This window comes from Rhinolophus sinicus, chromosome 5, assembly GCF_057876585.1.
Source record: "Rhinolophus sinicus isolate RSI-liver-muscle chromosome 5, RSI-T2T, whole genome shotgun sequence".
NCBI classification, from domain to species: Eukaryota; Metazoa; Chordata; class Mammalia; order Chiroptera; family Rhinolophidae; genus Rhinolophus; species Rhinolophus sinicus.
This window is the reverse complement of record NC_142505.1, coordinates 41,671,557-41,692,389: the sequence shown is the minus strand read 5'-3', so window position 1 is coordinate 41,692,389 and position 20,833 is coordinate 41,671,557. Positions and strand designations below refer to the sequence as shown.

Genomic DNA, 20,833 nt, shown 5'->3' with positions numbered 1-20,833 from the left:
TTACTCGCTAGAGAACTACACTAGGTAATTAGGAGAAAAAAGCTTAATTGCTTGTTAGCGATATAGCCCATTATTTAAATATTGTACTTAACTAGAGGTGATAAAAAAATTTTCCTGATTAAAAAAATATCAGGCCTGGGGTAGGTTTTATGATTTTGTAAATCTGACAGAATCAAAATCTTTGGGCCCAACTCTTGCCTTTTAGTCTACACTGCCTCTCCCTGTGATGGGTTGAGTCGGTTATTGCTCATTCCTGCTTTAGAGGAAGAGTGACAGTAGTTTCTTCTTCCCTTTAACCCTGAGAAATACAGAGAACATTTGGTAGCTGCTTAAAAAATTTATGACATAGTAAGGGAGCCCGACTGTCCAGACAAGATAAACAAATATGGGCTGCTCTGGGAGGCTGTGAGGGTCCCTTAAGTACTTCTGTAAATGTGTGCAACACTCTCCGCCTCCTACCGGGAAGTCATTCCGAACCATCATGAAGACTACCCTGAGATTCGGGAGATCCGACTTTAGCCTTGTCTTTGCCACCAAATCACCAGGTGACTTTGGGTAGATTTCTTTCTATTTCCGTGCCTCAGCATCTTTGAATGTGAAATGAGGGTTGTACAAAAAAATTGCTATGATTTCTTCTAGTAGTGAAATTTAGATTATATGAAAATGATCTCTGAAGCATAAAAGTCAGTAACCGAGAGAATTCACACAAAAATTGTTTCCACCTCATAGCTCTTCTTTGGTACAAGCCCCTTATTTTGTAAACATTAAATATTGCAGCTGAAATAGTTTAAAGAGAAATCTATCCGAGCCAAGGCAGGAAACATGATAAGGAATGAGCTTCCCTAAATATAGGGGCTCTTACAAAAATCCCTTGTAGCAAAGCCAGTCTGGCTCAAGGATAAATTTTTCTCTGCTCAGCCTCACATTTGAAGCTACAACAGAATATTATAGAAAGCACAGAGGCTAGTCCCTCTCTGCCATACCATTATGTGACCTTGGGTAAGTCACTTCCCATCTCTAGACCTTTCTCTCCTTACCTATAGAATAGAGCTGAATTACATGATACCTACATCCCTTTGAATTCTAAGGTCACATGAAACCTGGAGTCACCCCACCTGCAAAGTCTGAAGGAACAGGCCTCCACAAGACTGTCCCACTCCTGATACCGACAGAAAGTTCAGAGTTCCCCCAAAGACCCTCAGGTTCGATAATTCTCTGGAAGGACTCATAGAACTTACTGAAAACTATGATACTCACAGGTATAGGGTAAGGATACCTGTGAAAAGGATAAGGACATCTTTTTTCCTTACGGGAAAGGATACAAGTCAAAAATAAGCCAAAGGAAGATGCATAGGGCAGAGTCTGGGAAGGGTCCAAACACAAAGGTTCTGTTGTCCTCAGGGTGTAATACCCTCCTGGTATCCATATGTGCCAACCAGGCAGGGAAGCTCACCCGACCTTCAGTGTTCGGGGATTTTATTGGGATTTTATTTCATTTCATTTCATTTCATTGATTGAACCTGGTTGAACTCAGTCTCCCCTGTGTCTGGAGGTCAGACTAATACAATATGTCCTGAGGGGCCCACATGAGTCGCCTTATTATCATACACTATCAGGTGTGGTCTGAGGGGCCCCCCACCATGAATAACAAAGACACTCCTATCACTGAGGAAATTCCAAGTAAATAACCAATTTCTAGGTTATCTCCCATGAGTGGGGGACAATGGCCAAATTTCTAGTCAAATTCTTTATTTCATATGTAATTAAATTAACTTAGAAAATGTTTCTCAAATACTTTGTAGGCTTGGGGCCATGCCTTATTCATCTGTGTTTCTAGTGATTAGCACAGGCCTAGCCCAAAGTATTTGCTTAAAATTAGTTAATAGACGTAGGGCTACAGTGATGAATGAGATATAGTTCCTGTCCAAAAGTTGTTTATATTCTAAATTGAAATCATGACAATTCACAGAAGCCGGTCACCATTTATCAGATGGTGTCTTCTTGTGTCTTCTATTAGCTTCCTCCTAAACCTTGTGCCTTGACCCCAGGCCACCCCAAAGACAGAAGACACGCAACGGTCTGTGACACTTAGCAAAACTCTGCAACTTGGGCTTGAAGTCATGACTGCACTGGTCATATTTCCACTTCCCATTTCTCCCCAATAATCTTTGCACTGTTCACATTTCAGTCATCATGGCTCCAGGTCCATGAAGCTGTCAGACCAGATTGCCTTTGTATTCCCACTATCACATAGCCCAACAATGTGCCTGCATCTTTACCCACATGAATCTGCTCCTAAGGCCTGCCCTCCGTGGTGATCTGGATCTCACCTCTTTTTTTGCTTTCAAGTAGCCCCTCTCTTCTCCATCTTCAATGGAGAAGATTATCACCTCAACACACAATTATCTCCCATTTAAAAAATAAAAACAAAGACCTCCTTCAACTCCATACTCTCTTCCAGCTACTGCCCCGTTTCTCTGCTCCCCTTGGCAGTAAATCTTCCTGGGTTATCTTAGTCATCATCTCCCCTTCATCACAGCAGGTTTTCTTTTCAACCTGCTCCTGTCAGCATTCCACTTCTACCATCCCACTGAAATTGCTCTGGTTAAAGTCATCTCCAGGTGACCATTTTTTTTCTTGTGTGACTTCTCAGTAGTCTTGACACAGTTGACCAGTCCCTCCTTCTTGGAACACTTTCATTTCTAGGCCTCTGGACCCCACCTTGCCTGGTTTTCATTCTACCTTCTTGGCTTCTCTTTCTTACCTCCTTGGCTGCTCCTCCACTTCTGCTAAGCCTCTCAATGTCAGTGCCCTATAAGCCTCATCTGTGTACGTTCCTTGGCGTTCTTGGCCAGCCCGTCTCTATCGGCTGCCCTGCCCACTCCTTGATCTCCAGGTTACATTTCTAACTCCTGCTTCACATCTTTATTTGCATGTCTAAAAGGCATCCTTAGTATAACATAGTCAAAGCAGAACTCTTATTTTTTTTCCCCCTTAAATCTTATCCCCACTCCTAAGTTTCCCCAAGCAATTCACATAGACCCCTCCCTGCCTCTTTGCCCTCGTACCATCCCAGCTCTTGCTCACTGTGCCCTAGGCATACTGGTAAGGGCCTTTGTATTAGCTGTGTCATCTCTGCAATATTCTTCCCCTTGTGTTTGCATGGCTGGGTCCTTCATGACAGTATAACTGAAATCTCCTCAGTCATCTAATCCAAAGTTGCCACCTAGTCTCTGACTACCACCCTCCCTTCTTTAATTTTCTTCATAGCACTTGCCACTAGCTAAGATCATCCTCATCTGTTTCTTTGTCTCTTCCACTAAAATGTAAGCTCCTCGAGAGGGACTTGTTCACTGCTGTGTCTCCAGGGCCTAGCAGAGTAGCCGGCACCCAGTAGCACTGAATATACACAGTGGATATTCTAAGGGGGTTGGGAGCAGTGATCTGCCCAGGTGCCGTCAGTCGTTGGTAGTAAAGTTAAACAATAACAAAACTAAGTCAGGCTGTTTTTTTATTATCATCGTGTGATAACAGTTTTACCCAAATGACTGTGATGAAATACTCCTCCTACCCAGGCAAACCACTCCCATCTTCCCTGCCCCTTCATATGCCATTGCAATGCGTATGTGTTGAATAAGTTCCCAGTTGGAGTAAGTGTCTTTAATAGTCGTGGCAGCATATTGAAGTTGGTGTTAGGATGTTAAGAACAGTTTGGTGGCATGCAAATGAAAGGGATGTAAACCAAAGGTCATTCCCTGGGTCCCAGCCGGGACTTTGCATAATGAACCGAGCCGTAGGTGCTGTCCCTAATTCCTGTGCCACTCCATAGTCAGGTCCCCCTGGCTGGCCTCTTTCTTCTGTGGCTGTGGCCTCTCAGGCTGAAAGAGCATCTGGCCTGAGTCACAAGCCCTAGGAACTGCTTCTTCCTCAGTATTCTAGATCCAGACCAGGACAGACATGTCGTGTTTCCCCGAAAATAAGACCTAGCCGGACAATCAGCTCTAATGCGTCTTTTGGAACAAAAGTTAATATAAGACCCGGTTTTATATTATGTTATATAAGACCCGGTCTTATATTATAGTAAAATAAGACCGGGTCTTATATTAATTTTTGCTCCAAAAGAGGCATTAGAGCTGATTGTCCGGCTAGGTCTTATTTTCGCAGAAACACAAGCACAGTATGACTAGCCATTTGTCTTTCTCTCTCTCTCTCCCTCTCTATCCTTGCCTGCAGCTCCTAAACTTCCATTTCTTTAATTCTATCTAAAGGAGGCTCGGGGTGGGAGGAGATGAGTATACAGGGCACACTTTACTTTGTTGTCAGCCAGCCTAAGCCTAAGATGGATTAATCATAGAAAACAGTCATAGGAGTGGGCCCAGGCTGGCTGCTGTGTCCACTTTAAAGGAATAAGGGCAGGAGTGTGAGAGGCACTGGCTATGTTTCTGAAAGCAGGGAGGTGAGTGGTAAAGCCTTATCTGGCTGATGACAGCTTAGCCTCAGCCTGGCTGGGCTGCCCGCTCCAGTGTGCCCACTGACTCGAAAGTGTTTTAGGGAGACAGTTCTCAAGGTGACAGTGACACCTGGTGGCCAGAGATGGCCAAAGCTCCAGGCTATGGACCTACAGAACCTCCTCTTAGACACCCTGCTCTCCCATCCGTCCTCATGTTCACTGACCCTTGGGGTTTGTCATCTGGGATCTGAGCTAGGCCTACATCCTGAGGCCCTGGAGAGGTGTGGGCTGCTCCTGAGACTCACGGGAACCAGAGAGAGAACCTCAGGTGGACAGAGCTTTCAGGTCACGCTAGTAGAGAGGGCACCCTAGTGCTCTCCGTCATTTGGCTAATCTTTTTCCACTTCCCATTACACTGCTCCCACTCTTTTTATTTTCCTGTAAAATCTTCCATGGCCAAAGGGCTAAATTGCTATTGCAGGGATATCAGACACCAATGGGCTTTCTGTTTGGCTTGTGGGTTAGATCCATGAGGAGCGATTCTAAGACCCAGCCTGTGGAAGCAGTAACACACATACATGGTGTCCAGGGGGAAAAGAAGCCTCTTCTCCTACCCTGAGCTGATCAGACCACACCTGCCGTTTCCAGTCTGAGGGTCACAATAAAACAAAGACAAACCCTAACTGGCATGTGCTCAGAGGAGAGAAAACCAGGAGGTGGAAGCATTTGGCTCGTGCATTTTATGAGTAAGAGTTAAAGGAGCTGCAGGTGAATAGCAGTAATCTCAAGGAGCCCATGACTTCATGTCTTCAGCTCTTAATAGCTGTCACGGGCTAGAACGGGAGCCAAAAGGCAAACCTCCTGTCGCCTCCTGAAGACAGGAGCAAACTGCGTAACACTGAGAGAGGAAATGGCTGCTCTGGGAAGTGGTGTGTGTGTGACTGCCACCACTGCTGATGTTCAAGCAAGGGCAGGATGGCCACTCACTTGTCAGGGATATTATAAAGGAGCGGGCTAGGGGTGGGGCTGTTGGAGCAGGTAACTTTTGAAATCTCCTTCCAGATCTGAGATGCTGTGATCCAGGCTGTGTGTTAGCCCCAGACCCGCAAAAGGCAGTTGATGAGAGTTCAGAACTGAAGGACTTAGGCCTAATCAACTCTGGGGTCTGGTGGGATATTCCACCAGTGCTTTTTTCCTGGCTCTCTGGTCTAAAGAGATGCGCATAGCATTTCCAGCGAGGTATTTCTAGCCACAAAGGCTGGAAAAGATGAGGTCTCCTGAGTGCAAGGAGACCAAGATTACCGAGAAAGGGTTTCTTTGGAGTCTACGGGGCAATGAAGTTAGGGAGGGGGCACAATTCAGATCCCAAACATGGGACTAAGAGAGCTTCACTTAGCTTAGAAGAAGTAAATTTAGGACAAATGAAAAGCCTTCCTGCTTCCCACAGCAGAACTGGCTTTAGGGAATTTGTTCCCCAGTGAGCCTAAACTGAAAATGTGAGGAGAGTTGAGGCAGGTTCAGATAAAGTCACTAGTGACTGGATCACTTAACCAGACTATTAAGGGAAACTGACTATTTTGGGGCTGTCTTAACTTTTTAGGGACATCTTTAATCACTTGAAGCTGACATTCTGACCTCGGGTGACCTGGCCCTCAGTGGCCCCATAGGTCTTGTAGACTGCCCCCATGGGACGTCTTTTGTCCTTAAGAAATCACTGATTATGGGAGGGCCCCAATCCGGGTGATGAGCTCTGCCCTCAGAACAGCAATTCCCCTCACAAAAGGAGGCCGAGGAGCTCATCCTAGGGCACCTTTTATATAACCTTTCAGAGGAAGGGAGGTAGGCATTGGTGACGACAGGGATGATCCCAGAAAGAGCCCAAGGTGCCTGGAAACATGCTGTTCCCCTTGCTCTAACTGAACCTACAACCTTCGGACCACATTCCTTCCTGCTGCCTCATTCCCCCTGGGGTCCCAGACCGGGGAGCGGGGCCTGGGGGAGCCGATCAGAATAGTTCTGTGGCATGTCGGCAAGGAGCTTGGCCTGGCCTCTTTCCTGGGGCCAGACCCTGAGACCCTTTCCCAATTTCCTGTCTCAGATATGCTGAGCAAGCACAGGCCTTCCTCCTTGGTGGGGGCAGCTGGACTCAGGCCAACAACTCTCAAGAGTTGAGTCATTTAATGTCTTTCCTTCCTCAGCTTTCCATCCTGTTGGGACCTCAGATAGGAGCTCCTGTCTCCCAGCTTGTCTACTGAAAGCCACAGAATGACAAATTAAAGGTGCCTTTGACAAAAACCCACAAACCTCCATCATGGGCTTGGTTTCTCTATCAGACCAGTAATTTGCCTTCTAATCACCTCAAGAGCTAATATTTACTGTTTCTGAAATGACTTTTCTGTATCTTCAGAGGGCATGGTATAACTTAGCCCAGAAGCCCACAGACACTGAACCACTACGCACCAAGTGACCGGAAGCCACCCAACAGTATCTTCTCTAGTGATACATGAAATCCTATCATTAGAGCTTTATTCCTTCAGATTGATATTGTTACTTATATAATAGTAATCATGCTCACTTATATAATTACTTGCTTAGCACTTTACAGTTTACAAAGCACAGCCATTGCATTCAGCCTTACAACCCGATATGGGATGGTTTGGGCTGGTATTTCTATCTCTGTTTCACATACCAGCAAAGAGAATGCAAATGACTTGTCCAAGGTCACACAGCTTATAAGCAGGAGAACTGGATCTTCTGGTCCCCGGCTGTACAATACCATGCACTGTGCCATCTTGATGCTTCTACTCTAGTACAGGGAATGGTAAGAACAGATAGAGCTGGGCCTTTGTGAGCCTGTATAAGGGAAACCCTTGCTTCCTCCTTCTAACAACCAAGTGCTAAACCTACCAAAGTGAAGGCGTCTCTGAGCTTCACCACCTCTCTCTTGCCTCCCTGGCTTCTCTCATCACTAAAGCCCAGTGAATTTTGTATAGCGGGATACCAGCCCAGTCAGCTTTGACAGAGTGCAGCTTTGACACTCTCCTTGCCGAACCCCTCAAAGCCTGTGCCTGCAGGACACCTCTGCTCAGGTCCAATAGCCTGAGGGTCTTGCTGAGCTCAAGGCTCTGAAGCTACGAATAGGGCTTGTCTCATATCTCAGATACCTAATGAACTGAAAAATTCATGAAAGAATTAATGGAAGCCCAGAGCCAAAAGAGCTTGTAGAAGTCATCTGCCTGCAACTATGTGAGCCCCCTCTATAGCATCTCTGACCAGAGATTGTCCAGGCCCTGCTTAAATACCGCTAATGCCAGGGGACTCACTACTACCCAAGCCAGCCTTTGACCTTGTTCAGATTTACATTTGACTAACTTTGATCTTCTACTCGGTCCTTCCATAGTTACCTCATTTAATCTTTACAATTGGCCCATTTGGGAAACGGAGACTCAGAGATTAAGAAACTTGCCAAAAGTCACATCAAGAAAGATGTCATTTCCACATTTCTCTTTATCCTATGTGCTCCAGGTACCTGTTATATTCCACCCAAATCCCCCTCAAAAGAGTTACCCAGCACTGGTTGCTATGCTCTCTTGTGAGGTTTGTCAGCCAAAAGAGCAGTGGACTTGTGACCTCCCCTTTTTGAGACACTGACGCACCTCCAACTGCATCAGATTTTTGGCAGCAGCCTTACAAACTGACTGACACCCTCTGAGCTTGTTGTCAGTCTCTAAGCCCAGGGTTGTTGGGGTTTTCCTTATGCTGCCATAATGCCATTTCCCCCCCTTCTTTATTGTGTGCAGCTGGGCACAAGCATTGGACTTCACATTCTTACCTGTTTAAGTCAACCCAACTTCCTGAGGGAAACTCTGTGGCTCTGTCTGGCCATGAGCTCCTGCTGTGGGCTGGCTATAGGCCAGACTTTGGCACTGACGCCAGAGTGGCCAGACTTCTGTGGAATTTGGCATCCCAGGCAGCTCTTGGTGACTGGAGACAGCTCCCATGGTAGCCAAACCCCACAGGGAATAATAGGCCCTCAGCCCCAGCAGACAGAAGGCTTGTGGGCGGAGCTAGAAAGTCTCAGCCTGGCAAGGGACAGTCCTAAGGGACTTTCCTCCCGCCTCCTGTAGTCCCTGGGAAGTCTTCCGTCCACAACCTCAGTGGAGCCTACGACAGAAGAAGCTCCATAGGCGCCAGACAAGAGTGGCCAAGGCACATTCCCAGGCTCCAGCCCGAAGGACTGCTGGGAGCTCTTCCCCTGAAGCTTTTAGAAGGGAACTTTTGGGCTCAGTTCATCTTTGGGTGTCTTATTTGTATACTTCTGTGGCTGAGGAGAGGGGGGCCGGCCGCCATGGTGTGATTACCCCTGTCAGCTCACCCTGTGAGTGTCTGGAGTTCTCCCATTGGAGCTTTATATACGGGATGTTAGAGGTTTTTCCTGGAATCACAGATTCTTAGGGTTGGAAGGAACTGTAGTGTTCATCTCTATCTCGTAATTAATGTAGAAATAGTCTCTGCAATATCTTTGTCAGGTAATTTTCTAGTCTCTACATGAACACACCCACCTCCCAAAACAGTGTCTTGTACTGTTTTAACTATAACAAGTTCTTCCAATAAGTGAAAGTCTGTCCTGCTGGACCTTCTGTCCACTGGCCCTGGTTCTGCCCTGTACTCTGTGATCTTCCATAACTGTCTCTGAAAATAACAGTTCTCTGGGAGAACATCTGAAGATGTCCTTGACCAATGTCCGAGGGGATTTGTTGGCGGCCATCAGTGGTACAGGGTGAAGTCCTGTGGGAGGGGACAAGCCAGTCCAGTGGCTCCACAAACTATGAATGTTGCTGTCTTTCATCTGAGTATCCCTCTTGGCAATGAGGCCATGATACTGATGACTTGTCAGGGAGCCCAGAGGAGGCTGTACCATTATAAGGGAATAAAGTGCTCCGACACCCAGGAATGGGAACATACTGCAGGTGTGGGGTCTTCTGTATCATGGGAGCGAGACCTAGGAAACAACGGAGCTTCCAAGGAAAAGGCCTCATCAATATCACCATCACCAGCATCTGTTGTATTTTATTTAGCACCTACTGGGCCCAGATGCTTATAGATAGATAGACAGACAGACAGACAGACAGACAGACAGCTAGATAATTAGTCTATCTTCAAACCTTTCGAAGAAAGGCAGGTGCAGAGGAGCAAAATCACTTGCCCAAGGTCACAAAGCTAATAAGTGGCGGGTTTAGATATGACCCAAGGTCTTCCTATCCCCAAATCCCAATTCCTCAGTCACACTGCTACCAGATCTTAAAGGCTTGCTATTGTAGACCTAGTTGCCGCTGTGTGTGTGTGTGTGTGTGTGTGTGTGTGTGTGTGTGTGTGTGTGTGTGTGTTGGGGGGTGGAGTTAATGCCAAGCCCTGTCTGAGCATGTCAGGAACCCAGGAAAGTCAATGCTGGTATCTTGTGTTGCCATTACCAACACTATATCCTGGCCCCAGACTTCTCATTCAGTTGACAGCCAGGTTAAAAGGAAGAAGAGATCACAATGGGAAAGAGCTGTCCTGAACTTGTCTGGGTTAGATAGTCTTAAAAGACTTACATTCTGCATTTGCATTGTATTTGCTGTTGCTTGTTCATTTATGTAACAAGCATTTCTTAAGGACCTCTTATATGCTCAGTCCTGTGCTTGATGATGTTGGTGAAATGATGATAGTCTTGAGTATTCCAAAATATTCCTGACTCTATTTTAACTTTTTAATAAATAAGTCCTGTATCAGGCCATATATCCCAAATTTTCTTTGAAACAAATGGGCATGATATTTGTTAGCAATTCATGAGCTGATGAAGGCAATCCACGCCCTCAGGCTCTGGCAGTCTTCCCAGAGCACTGCCCCAGTCTTCAGGATAACAAGCTAGCACTACAAACGCCCTCTTCAATAGTGTGAGTCTCCGAAGTGCTATTACAGGATTTCGGAGAGGAGATGACTGTGGAAAGGGGTAGGCAGAAGGGGAGATTTCATGGATGGGGTAGAACTTGACTTAGACCTCCAGGACGTGTTGAATTGGATTAGGAGGAAAGGCATTCCTGGAGGGTACTCACTGTAAACAATGGAGTGGCCTAGACTAGGGAATAAATGGTGCGGGGTCAGGCCTGGTAGGAGCAGGTGTGTTTAGGACATGAGGGAGAGGAAGGTGAGAGGGTCAATTCCAACCCTGCTGAAGAAAGTTCCTGATGTCAGCCTGACAAATGTGGGTGTTACTCTGTAGGCAATGAGAAGAGAGTTGAGCATCAGACTGCTGGGGCTCACAATCCCAGTTGTACTAGTGACCACTATATGAACCTAGACAAGTTATCTGACTTAGCTGTGCCTCAGTTTCCTTATAGAAAATTAAGAATGTTGATAATGGAATCTACCTCATAGGGCTGTTGTGAGTTTTAAGAGAAATACTGTATAAAAGTGTCCATCGTGTTACCTAGAATATATAGTGATAGCTATAAATTATTTAAAGTAGTACGGTGACATAATTAGGGAAGGAGTTTAGAAGAATAATTAAGTAGCCATAGAGAAGATAGATTGGAGAGAGAAGAGACGAACGAATTAGGAGACTATTCTAGTAGTCTAAGCAAGAAATGATATAGGCCTGATCAGGGCCGGTCAGGAGAAGATGGTGACTCTTAGATGCCATGAGGAAAAACATGACGGGTCTTGATGGCTGACTGGATGGAGTGGTCTCTAGCTGCCTTATTGAGTGTGGGTGTTTCAGTGCCAGGGCTCAGACCAAGCCTCATGGATCCCGTGAGAGTGCTTGGAAGAAAGGGAAAGAAGTGTTGGTGTTCTTGCTGTGATCTGTGAGAGGTTGGGGATTGTAGATATAATGGGGGCCCTCTAATGTGGTGGCAATAAGGACATTGCAAAGGTCCTCTGCCTCCTTCTATCCAAAATCCTCTTAGTAGAACAGTTTTAGGTAATGCTATTATTGAAAGGCCATGATACTAGAAAGGGTAACACTTCTGCTTTCCTGGTAATGGAGCTGAAAAAAGGGCCTTAATAGGCAGGAGGGGAGATAGGTGGCCAGAATCGGAGCCCCATGGGAAATGGGGTATAGGAGGAGAAACAGTTTTAATATGGGAGTAGGGCTTGGGGTGGGGTGTGTCCCAAGGGGAGAGGAGAACTAACAGAGGAAGTGGGAGAGTGCTGAAGACACACTCAGCCCATTCCGCAGCTTGCCTCGGAAGCGCACTGTTTGACATCACCATTGGCACACTTGGCAGCCTTTAGGCTTAATAGAGCATTTCCCCTGTGCTGAATCCAAGCTCCAAATGCTCACTGCCTTTAATACAAACGTTAGGCAAACTGAAGTCACATGAATCTTGAATCCTGTCAGGGCATAATCAGAATCACAGCTGGGAGGAGAGGAAGCATGGGAGTGGAGCCATGTTGTTGGGTAAAATGTAATGATGCTGTTTGAGAAGGAAAACAGCTTGGCCTTGAGCACTTTTACAAACATTAACATCTTACCTTCTGGGTAAGAAGGGTTCTGGGAAACAAACAGCTCCCCCCTCCTTCTAGTCCCTCCCTGTGGGAGTTCCAGCCAGCCCAGAGTGACTCTGACCCCTGAGTGAGCCCCAGAGCTGAACCCACCCCAAAGGTAACTCCACCTAAGAAGTGAGCCAAGTCTAGGCGAGTAACCTGGCCTAGCCCCTCCCCCGCCCCTCAGCACCACCACCACCACCACCACCACCACCACCACCACCACCACCATTTCTCAGGTCTCCAGTCCTGAGTCACCTAAAGCCCAACCTGCTTGTTGGACTTGGGTGTTGATCCTCCCTTTTCTTCAGGAAACCAGGCCTGCGAGTGTGAGGGGGAGCTGGACCTCAGGCAGCTCCCATAGAATAAACCAGATGCTGTTAGAAGACTCAGACCTTCTAGAAAGAGTAAGTCTAAAAGGGGGCGAAATGAAAAAGAGGTTGAGGAGGTCTCAGACACTGTATCAGAGTGGTTCTAAGGCCCAGACTGCCCACACCTGTTCCCCAGCGACACCCCAGACAGCAGAAACCTCTGAACCAGATCCCACTGGATCCCACGGATGCCACTGCAGCCCACGGATCCCACTGCAGTCATGCCACAGAGCCTCAGCGTTTCTCTTTGGAATCTGCTTGGAGTTTTGTTTTTATCTCTTTTGCATTTTTGTCTTCCAGAGTGGAACACTTAAGGATCCGGACTCGAGCAAGACCCCACCTCAGCGGCCAGCCCCCCAAGGTTGTTTACAGTATATTCTCGACTGTAATGGCATTGCAGTAGGGCCAAAACAAGTCCAAGCTTCTTAAAGTGATTGATTGGTAGTTAATTTTTCAAAGCAGAAATTTTAAGCCAAAAACAAATGAGGAAAGAAAGGAAAGTGGGGAGGTGGGCAACAGAGCCCCCCATTGGTGCCGTTTCTGTATTCTTTCAATGCTGACTGGACTGTGTTTTTCCTATGCAGTGTCAGCTCCTCTGTCTGGTTGTTTACCTGTTCCTGTTCGTGCTTGTAATGCTCACTTACGTTTCTCTGTATAACTTGTGATTCCAGGGCTGTTTGTCAACAGTGTACAAAAGACTTGTGCCTCTCCCAAGTCCAGTGTGACTCTATCTTCTGGGTGGTTTGATAGTATTTTATAAAGTATTACATAATGGGGGGTGAAATAGGAGCAGGGGGGCGCACAGGGGAGAAACAAAGACCATAACAATACAACCCGACTCCTCTCCTTCTCCCCCCTCCCAGGCTCAGATTAAACCACCCCCCACCCCCTGCTTACCTCCACGAATGTGCTTGGGATCTTCAATGAACTGTGCTTTTTGCTTCCTTTCTGCATGACTAGGGTAAATAGATAGACGTTTAAGAGATTTTCAAGGTCTAATTTCCACAGCTTCATTCGTTGGATCTGAAGTCGTCCACCTTTTTCTCTATTTGCTAAAATTTGGTACAGTTTGAGTTTATGTGAATAGGCTGGCTGTGCCTGTAAAGCTCTTGTGTTTTTCGTGATGACATGAACTATAAAAAACAAGCTATTTCCAGGAATGCGTTCTGTATTTTACATCCCAGTGTACCCTTTGTTTTTAATTATTAACTAATTAGCTATGAGATTAGACAAAATAATGGGGCCGCTGATGTGCAATATCAAAGTGAACTTGTGAGTATTTTCTGCGTGTTGATCTCAGTCCCCTTAAGTTGTTTCTTCTTTGTTGCCGTTTCTGAATTGGCCACGTGTGCACTTCTATAGAACTTCAGAATTCTGCTTCATATTCTGCAAAGCTTGACCTGTGTACAGAGGTCAATTTTGGACATAGAATGCAGGGAACTACTGAAAGTCTGGGAAGGATTCAGCCATTCTGCTCTTGGCCTCCCTCTCCTGAGGCATCACAACATGAGACCAAATCAAAAATGTCCCATTTCACTTGAGTGGGTACACTGCCTATGGAACTCTTGGGGGGACTCCTGCTTTAGTTTTCAGCTGTTAGGAGAGCCCTCCGGAGTCCAGATAATGAAGAGCTTTATCTTTCCTGCGAAGAACTGTCTCAGATTTTAGCTGGTGTGTGTTTGGGGCAGAACTGCACAGCCGTGGTTCTTGAAGAACCGTTACCAGTTTGTTCTTTTTCCTCCGACACACGCTCCGGGGTAGTGATGAGGTAGTTTATTAAACCAGGCCTCTGATTCAGTGCCTCCTCTTACCATCTCCTGGACAGGCTGGGTATGGTCCCCAGGCGGCCTCCTCTAGCACCATGGTCCGTGGAAGTTCATGCCAGCAGTTTGCTCTGGCTCTACTTGTCCATTCCCTCTCACTTCTATACCAACACGTCACCATTCCAGGTCACCAGGTCTGAGGAATAACTAGTGTTGGTAGTATGTAGCATGATTGGTGTGTCAAGGGGCACTGTCCTGGGTTCTCCTTTGGTGGCTGGCAAATTCTAAGATTACAGGCAAATGCACTGACAGTGAATGTTCTTGTCTGCAAGCCCTCCCGTAGATGACAATGGTAGTCGATCTGTTGTAAATATCTTCATGTAAGCATTTCCGTACTTCCGGGTGGGTTGCATAAGAATCAGGTCCTTAAATACCTCCCGATCTGATGAAATGATAGACAGGAATAAAGCAGCATTTCCCAGACTGGAGGAATAATACATTTTATTTATTTTAATTTTTTTGTCCAAGTGATGAGCTGATGGTGGTGTTGCTTCTCTGCATGTTACCAACGTGAACATGTAGGTGCTTTTCGTGTGACATTTGTGAACCATAAATACAAAGTTGCCATTTGAATTCAGTCAGGCTCCAGGGTGGTGTCAGCCAAGGTCTCTCAGGTGGGGGAGAAACTGCCAAACACAAGCAGACAGCATAATCTGACTGTCATGTGCTCTCAGGCAGCATGCTAAGGGACAACTCTGTGGCCTGGGGGACATCTATGTCACAGTAGAGGATTGCCGTTCAGGTGTTTTGTACCCATTTCTTTTCTGATGTTGTCCCCTTTTTTTGTACCGATCCAGCTGGGAAAACCTCAGCCAATGCTGGAAGTGTGATTGAAGTACCTCTTTTTTGTGACTCTTGTACAGCTTAATGTGCAATAAAGGAAAAGTTATATCTGTCTTCAGTGTTAAGTTGTAAAGTTTCTGGCTATTCAAGCATCTCTGTAGAAGTGGGGAAGCACTCAGATTTATGGTACAAGATGCTGAGCTGTCAACCTGCAGTACTTTATAAGAAAATGCTAATACAAATGGTGCCAAACTTTGGAAAAGGCAAAAACTGGTTAATATGAAATAATATGCTAATCCGTCATCTTCACTAATTATCTGATTTGAACTTAGAACTTCTTAAACATATGCAGAATTGCATTTATTTCTTCATTTATGTATTTATGTGTAACTAGCCCTGGTATTAATTGATAATTGATGATAAAGTGGAGCCCGTGCCATGTAGTGGGGAAGTGGGCTGACAGGCACAGATGCACAGTGGTGTACATATAGAATTCTGCCTTTTCCGAGGGTACAGGTATTCTGGTATTTCTAGAAAACTAAGTTACAACATAACGCTTAGCTGCTATTGAGTTTCTATAAGCCCTCTCCTTCCAGTAGGCCCATGGATGTGTGGACTCTGGGATTGAGACGGAGAAATTGGATCTTCCAGGCCACTTAGGAATCATTTCCACTCGTCCACATGTGCTGATGGGGACATCTTTTGACTTATGAGTGTAGGAACCCCCTCAGCAAAATCTGAGCAATCTGGTACCACACTTACTGCATATCAACCCCCAGAGGAAGGATGGCCTTTTTTCTCTCCAGGTTGCTAGATGGTTTTCTGTTCCATTCTGGGAGAAGGGTATCCTGGTCCTCTTTGGAGGGACTCTCCCCAGATGGTGCCTGTGACATCCCAGAGGAAAATGGGGCTTGGAATTCTAGAGAATTTCACCGTACTCGCCTGAAAGGATGGTACTAAGAGGCAAAAGAGTGCCTGGAAACAGAAGATTCATCCCAGCCATGGGCGTGAGCTAGTGCTAAAAGGCAGCCCTGGCAGGGTGGGCTGTGGCAGTCAGGTACAAGTGGGCTCAGAGCAGGACGAAGGCCAGCGCCATCACTGTAAGTCAGTGATCATCGATGATCGTAAAGCACAGGATACTTTTTGAAGAACTTTCTCATCCGTTATCATCTTTGAAACACTACCATCTTGAAAGATAACTAAAACTAGGGCTTACTTTTTACCAGTCTTATGGTTGGAAACACTGACGCTCAGAGAAGTTTACTGACTTGTTCAAGGAGTCACTGATCGACTATGTCTTGGGTTTTCTGATTCCCAGACCAGTTTTTCCACTGCCCCTGTACTGTCTGCTGTGTGGAACTTGAGACCTCCCAGTAAACATGGGGCAGGTTGGCCTGTACCTGAGGAACCTCTGGGGAAGCGGGGTGGGGCCCTCTGGCCTGGGGGGTCTTCTGTAAGAGAGCTCAGCTCTGATGGCGGCCACTCATTGCGTGGTGTATTCCCTGTCCTCCCCACTTGTGCTGTGTCCGAGGAGCAGCAAGTAGTGGCAATGTCGGAGGGAAACCCTCAGAGCCTCGGGCGGCTTCTTGTAATAGAGCTTATCCTTTTAGTAATGAACTAACCACACCCTTTGAGACATAGATTCTAACAAGGAAACCCTTTGATATGGTTAAATTATGAAGTTTTTCTTGTACTAAACCTAGGGGGCCCTGGGCAACCCCAAGGAATGCAACCCCCAGGCAAGGTGCTGCCTCCACGCCGGCTCCCCCCTGGACCACCGGTGCCACCTTCCTCCTCTTCCTCCTCCTTCTCTTCCTCCTCCTCCTCGGCTCCTCAGCGGCCGGGCGGCCCCACCACCCACGGAGACGCACCCTCCAGCAGCAGCTCCCTGGCAGAGGCCCAGCCGCCCACGGCTGCTCCACCACAGAAGCCCCAGCCTCACCCACAGCTCAAGTAAGAGATGCCTCAGCAGCTCCCTCCCCGCCCCTCTTCCTGCCCCTCCTCGCGGGCCTTGGGCTCCAGAGCTGCTAGAAAACACCTTCAGTCAGGCCTCCTCCTGTAGATACTTTTGTGGGGTTTTTTGGGGTTTTGGTTTTGGGGTTTTTTTTTGCTTTTTGTTTTTTGGTTGGGGGCCTGTTTGGGGTTGATTAGGGAGGATAGGAAAAAGGGAAGTGAAAGTCTAAGCTCTAGCTAGAAGCTCAAACCCTCCCCTTTCTCCTGGGGAGTGGCAATAAAACAGTTACTACCCCGTCTCCTATTCTTATACTAGCTTAGGGGTAGTTTTTGTTTTTGTTTTTTATCCCGTCTCCTGCTCTTTTTTCCATTCCTTTTCTGTGTGTGTCTCTCTCTAAAAATTAAAAAAAAACAACACAAAAAATCTCTTTCCTGCCTCTGACTCACAGTGTAGGGTGTGCAATCAGCAAAGCTGCCCAGAAGGAAAAGGGGGAAGTAGTTAAATCCATTTCAACTTTTTACCCACGTCTTTGTCAGAAGGAGGTCAGTTTCTGGTGTGGTCATCAGAGAAAGGCCCAGATAGAGACCCGATCCCCTCCTTCCCCACCATCACCCCAAACCCCATCACACTGTCCTGCTTCAGAGGAGGAGCTGAGGACCCCTAGGAAATAGTACAGCTGAACGGAGGAGGGACAGCACTAGATGTGAATGGTGGGCAGTTCTACCCTCTCCCCCAGACCCAGAGATGCTTCTCTTCAATTTCCTCAAACAGCCTTCTGTCGTCACTGTCAGCACAGACGGCTGTAGCTGTGGGGAAACAGTAGAGATCTATCCGTGCTTCTCAGAGTAAAATGATGAAAATCTTCAGGGAGGGAGAAAAGGGGGCTGTAGAATTTTAGAGATCGTCTAGTCATTGCATAGATGAGAAAACGTGGCTCAGAGAGATTCGATTAATTTTCTCTTTCAAAGCTGCTCTGCTAATTAGTGGCAGAGCCAGGACTAGGGCTCAGGTGGTCCAGATGCCCACTTTCTCTGGGTCTTCAGTCCTACGTGACAGGAGGAACACCACTCACTCCTGCTTCCCAGCTCTGGCCAATGGCACATTTCAGATCTCACTTGCCTGGTAACCTCCCATTAATCCAGTATTTTTTCTGTGTGGTGACTTTTTAATCTCTCCCACCTTCTCATTTGCCAACACTGGCCCAAGTCTGAGGGCAGATCTTTGGTTTGTCGCTGCCTCTGGGCTGAAGTTGTTGAGTAGAGCCTATCAGCCTTGATGACAAGCAGGAGGCTGGTACCTGGTGCCCTCAGCCTGTGCGTGCAGAGGAGTCCCCTCTCTCTGAGCCCAGCATGTTGGGGCTCATCCCCAGCCCTAATGAAAGGCAGGGCATCTGTTCATAGTCACGGCAGGAGGAGAAAAACTGCTCACGCACACTTCTGTAGAAGGGAGTTTCTGGGACTGCACCCTGAATTAGGACGAGGGCTGGGAGTTCTAAGACACCTGGAGAAGAGTTCTGGAGCCAGGAACCAGGAGGAAAGAGACACAGTAGAAGTCAAGAAGGAGAGAAGATGGGCCACTGGAGACACCAGGCCTCACGTCCTCTTCTAGGTGCTGGGCTTGGCCTCCCCTCGACCTTCTTGCCTTCACCGTTTTTCTCTCTGAATCACTAATCTCTCAAGGGAAAAATTGGTCCCTAAAATATGTGTGATTTGGGCTTTGTCATTTAAAAACTGCCGAATAACCTTGTGGAGGCCTGATATATACAGTTGTGCCCAGTATCCACAGGGGATGGGTTCCAGGACCCCCTGCAGATGCCAACTCCGCAGATGCCCAAGCCCCTTATATAAAATAGTGCAGTATTTGCACATAACCTCTATTTGCATAGAGGCTACAGGAGGGTCTGCCTACACGTCTTTATTCACATGAATTTGGTGTGGTGCTCGGCTGAAGACAAATTCAAGTTTGCTTTTGAGAACTTTCTGGGATTTTTTTTTTTCCAATGTGTTAGATCCGTGGTTGGTTGAATCCATGGATGCGAAGGGCCCACTGTATCTCTTGCCCCTGGGCACCCTGAACCCCACAGACTTCATATGTGGGGTGATGATGTCCATTTTAAGACCAGGTAAACTGAGCATTAGAGTCTGTGCCAAGCCAAAAGGTTCTTTTGGAATCAAAGGAAAAAGCAGAATAGAAAGAGCTGAAAAGGCCTCAAGACCATTTGCCTAAACATCTACATACTGCAAGTTAGAAACCAAGTACTGGAGAGGCACAGGCTTGCCTCTAAGGTCAAGAGTGAGTGAATGACAGAACCAAGACTTTGACCGAGGTCTTCTGATGCTGGCTCCATTATTTACCAGTCCATAGAAAAGAGAGTGCAAGAGTCCACGACCCGGCCCCAGTCGCTACGTGTCAGAGGGGAAGGGTGTGAGATTCCTAGATTAGCACTTACCAAGGGCCTCTGCAATTTAGCCTGCAGGCCCTTTGACATTAAATGAGAGAAACATCCTTTGAGTCACCCTTTCTTCCTCTTTCCCTTCTTCTTTCTCTTCTCTTTTTCCCCCTTCTCCCTCTTTCTTTCTTTTTTCCCTTCTCCTTCGCTGCCCCCATCATTTCCTCTTTTAGCAGCACCGAAGGTGAAGAAAATAGCACAGGGACCTCCCAGGGTCCTGGCAGCACAAGCACTGCTGGCTTTCTCTCGGACCCTGGTCTCCCTGGGGTGGGAGTGGGCGTTCTGGTTGTGTACCCTCCTGTCATCGTCCTCCCCTACTTTGCTGGGAACACCACCCTCTCACGTTCTCTCTGGTTTTTATCTCCAAGCAAGTCGCAGTCCCTGACAAATGCCTTCAGCTTCTCTGAGTCCTCCTTCTTCCGCTCTTCAGCCAATGAGGATGAAGCCAAAGCAGAGACCATCCGGAGCTTGAGGAAGTCCTTTGCCAGCCTCTTTTCAGATTAGCTCTCCAGACACATGGGGGCACCCAGCCCAACCGGGAAAAGGCATCTGAGACATTTGCCAACAACAGTCAGCCATGCTTGGTGGTAGTGTCCCATGACCTTGACGTGTGTGGCCCCTTCCTCTGCTCCGTTGTGCTCAGTGATGTTGTGCAGCTCAGAAAGGACCATCTGAAGGTCTCAGGGCAGGTGCCTAACCAGCAAGGGGCACCTGACATCAGAGAGGCTAGAGCTGCTTCCTGTGAGATCATCGTCGCTGTGAGTTTAGTGGCCTTATTGTGAAAGTGCCATCATGTCTTATTCTTCCTCGTAAAACCAGGATCCGCTTCACTGAGGACTCCTGGGAGCTTAACTCAGCTCAGACGCAGTGCTAAGCATGCCGCCCCTCCCCCTCCCCTTATAGTCAGTGCTGCCTGTTTGGGAGCATAGATACTTATCCAGAAATACTCTTGGCTCGAAGTGTTAGGAACTTACCACACCTGGGTCCCTTGTCACACCTGTTCAGCTGTTTAAAGCACACCTGCCCAGCACACGAGATTCCTCTCCTGCTGCCGCGGGGAAGCACCTTTAGTCCACTGGTACTGGAGAGATCAAGGAGCTGCCGTAGCCCCTGTTCCCTCCTCTGGAGCGCGGTTGTTCTGTGCGTGACCTTGTGCTCCGAAGCTGCCCTGTAGAGAATGCATGCCACTGTAACAGCAGCATACCAAGTTTTGTGTTCATCTCCAAATAAATGTTAAGACCTGTGGTGTAATAAAAGCAGCAGCATTAATCAGCATTTGATTCAGCCATGAGGTCTCCCCTAAGCCAGCCTTTTGCCTGAGACAGTATACATGAGGCGTGTGTGTGTGTGTTTGCGAGTGGAGGGAAGGGAAAAGTCCGGGAGAGTGAGGCTGTTTGTGTCGGTGTGTGTGTGAAGGTGTTTATGTGTGAGTGTGGTCGTGCACGTCCGACTGTTTCCAAGTGAATGCAAGTACGG

The 20,833-nt window shown here is 47.2% G+C and overlaps 1 protein-coding gene across 2 annotated transcripts in view; it reads left to right on the top strand.

Annotated features, from left to right (window-relative positions):
• The window catches only part of SYN2 (synapsin II), a 149,056-nt gene extending 128,426 nt beyond the window's left edge, over window positions 1-20,630 (top strand). Inside the window, exons 11-13 of one of the 2 annotated variants that reach the window (XM_019732629.3) lie at window positions 12,649-12,709; window positions 16,658-16,907; window positions 19,726-20,630. In XM_019732629.3, coding sequence (XP_019588188.2) covers window positions 12,649-12,709; window positions 16,658-16,907; window positions 19,726-19,861 — 447 coding nt within the window. In that variant the 3' untranslated portion in view covers window positions 19,862-20,630. The remainder of the gene's footprint in view (window positions 1-12,648; window positions 12,710-16,657; window positions 16,908-19,725) is intronic. The other variant, XM_074312976.2, reaches the window with a different exon arrangement.
• Window positions 20,631-20,833: the final 203 nt, after the last annotated feature.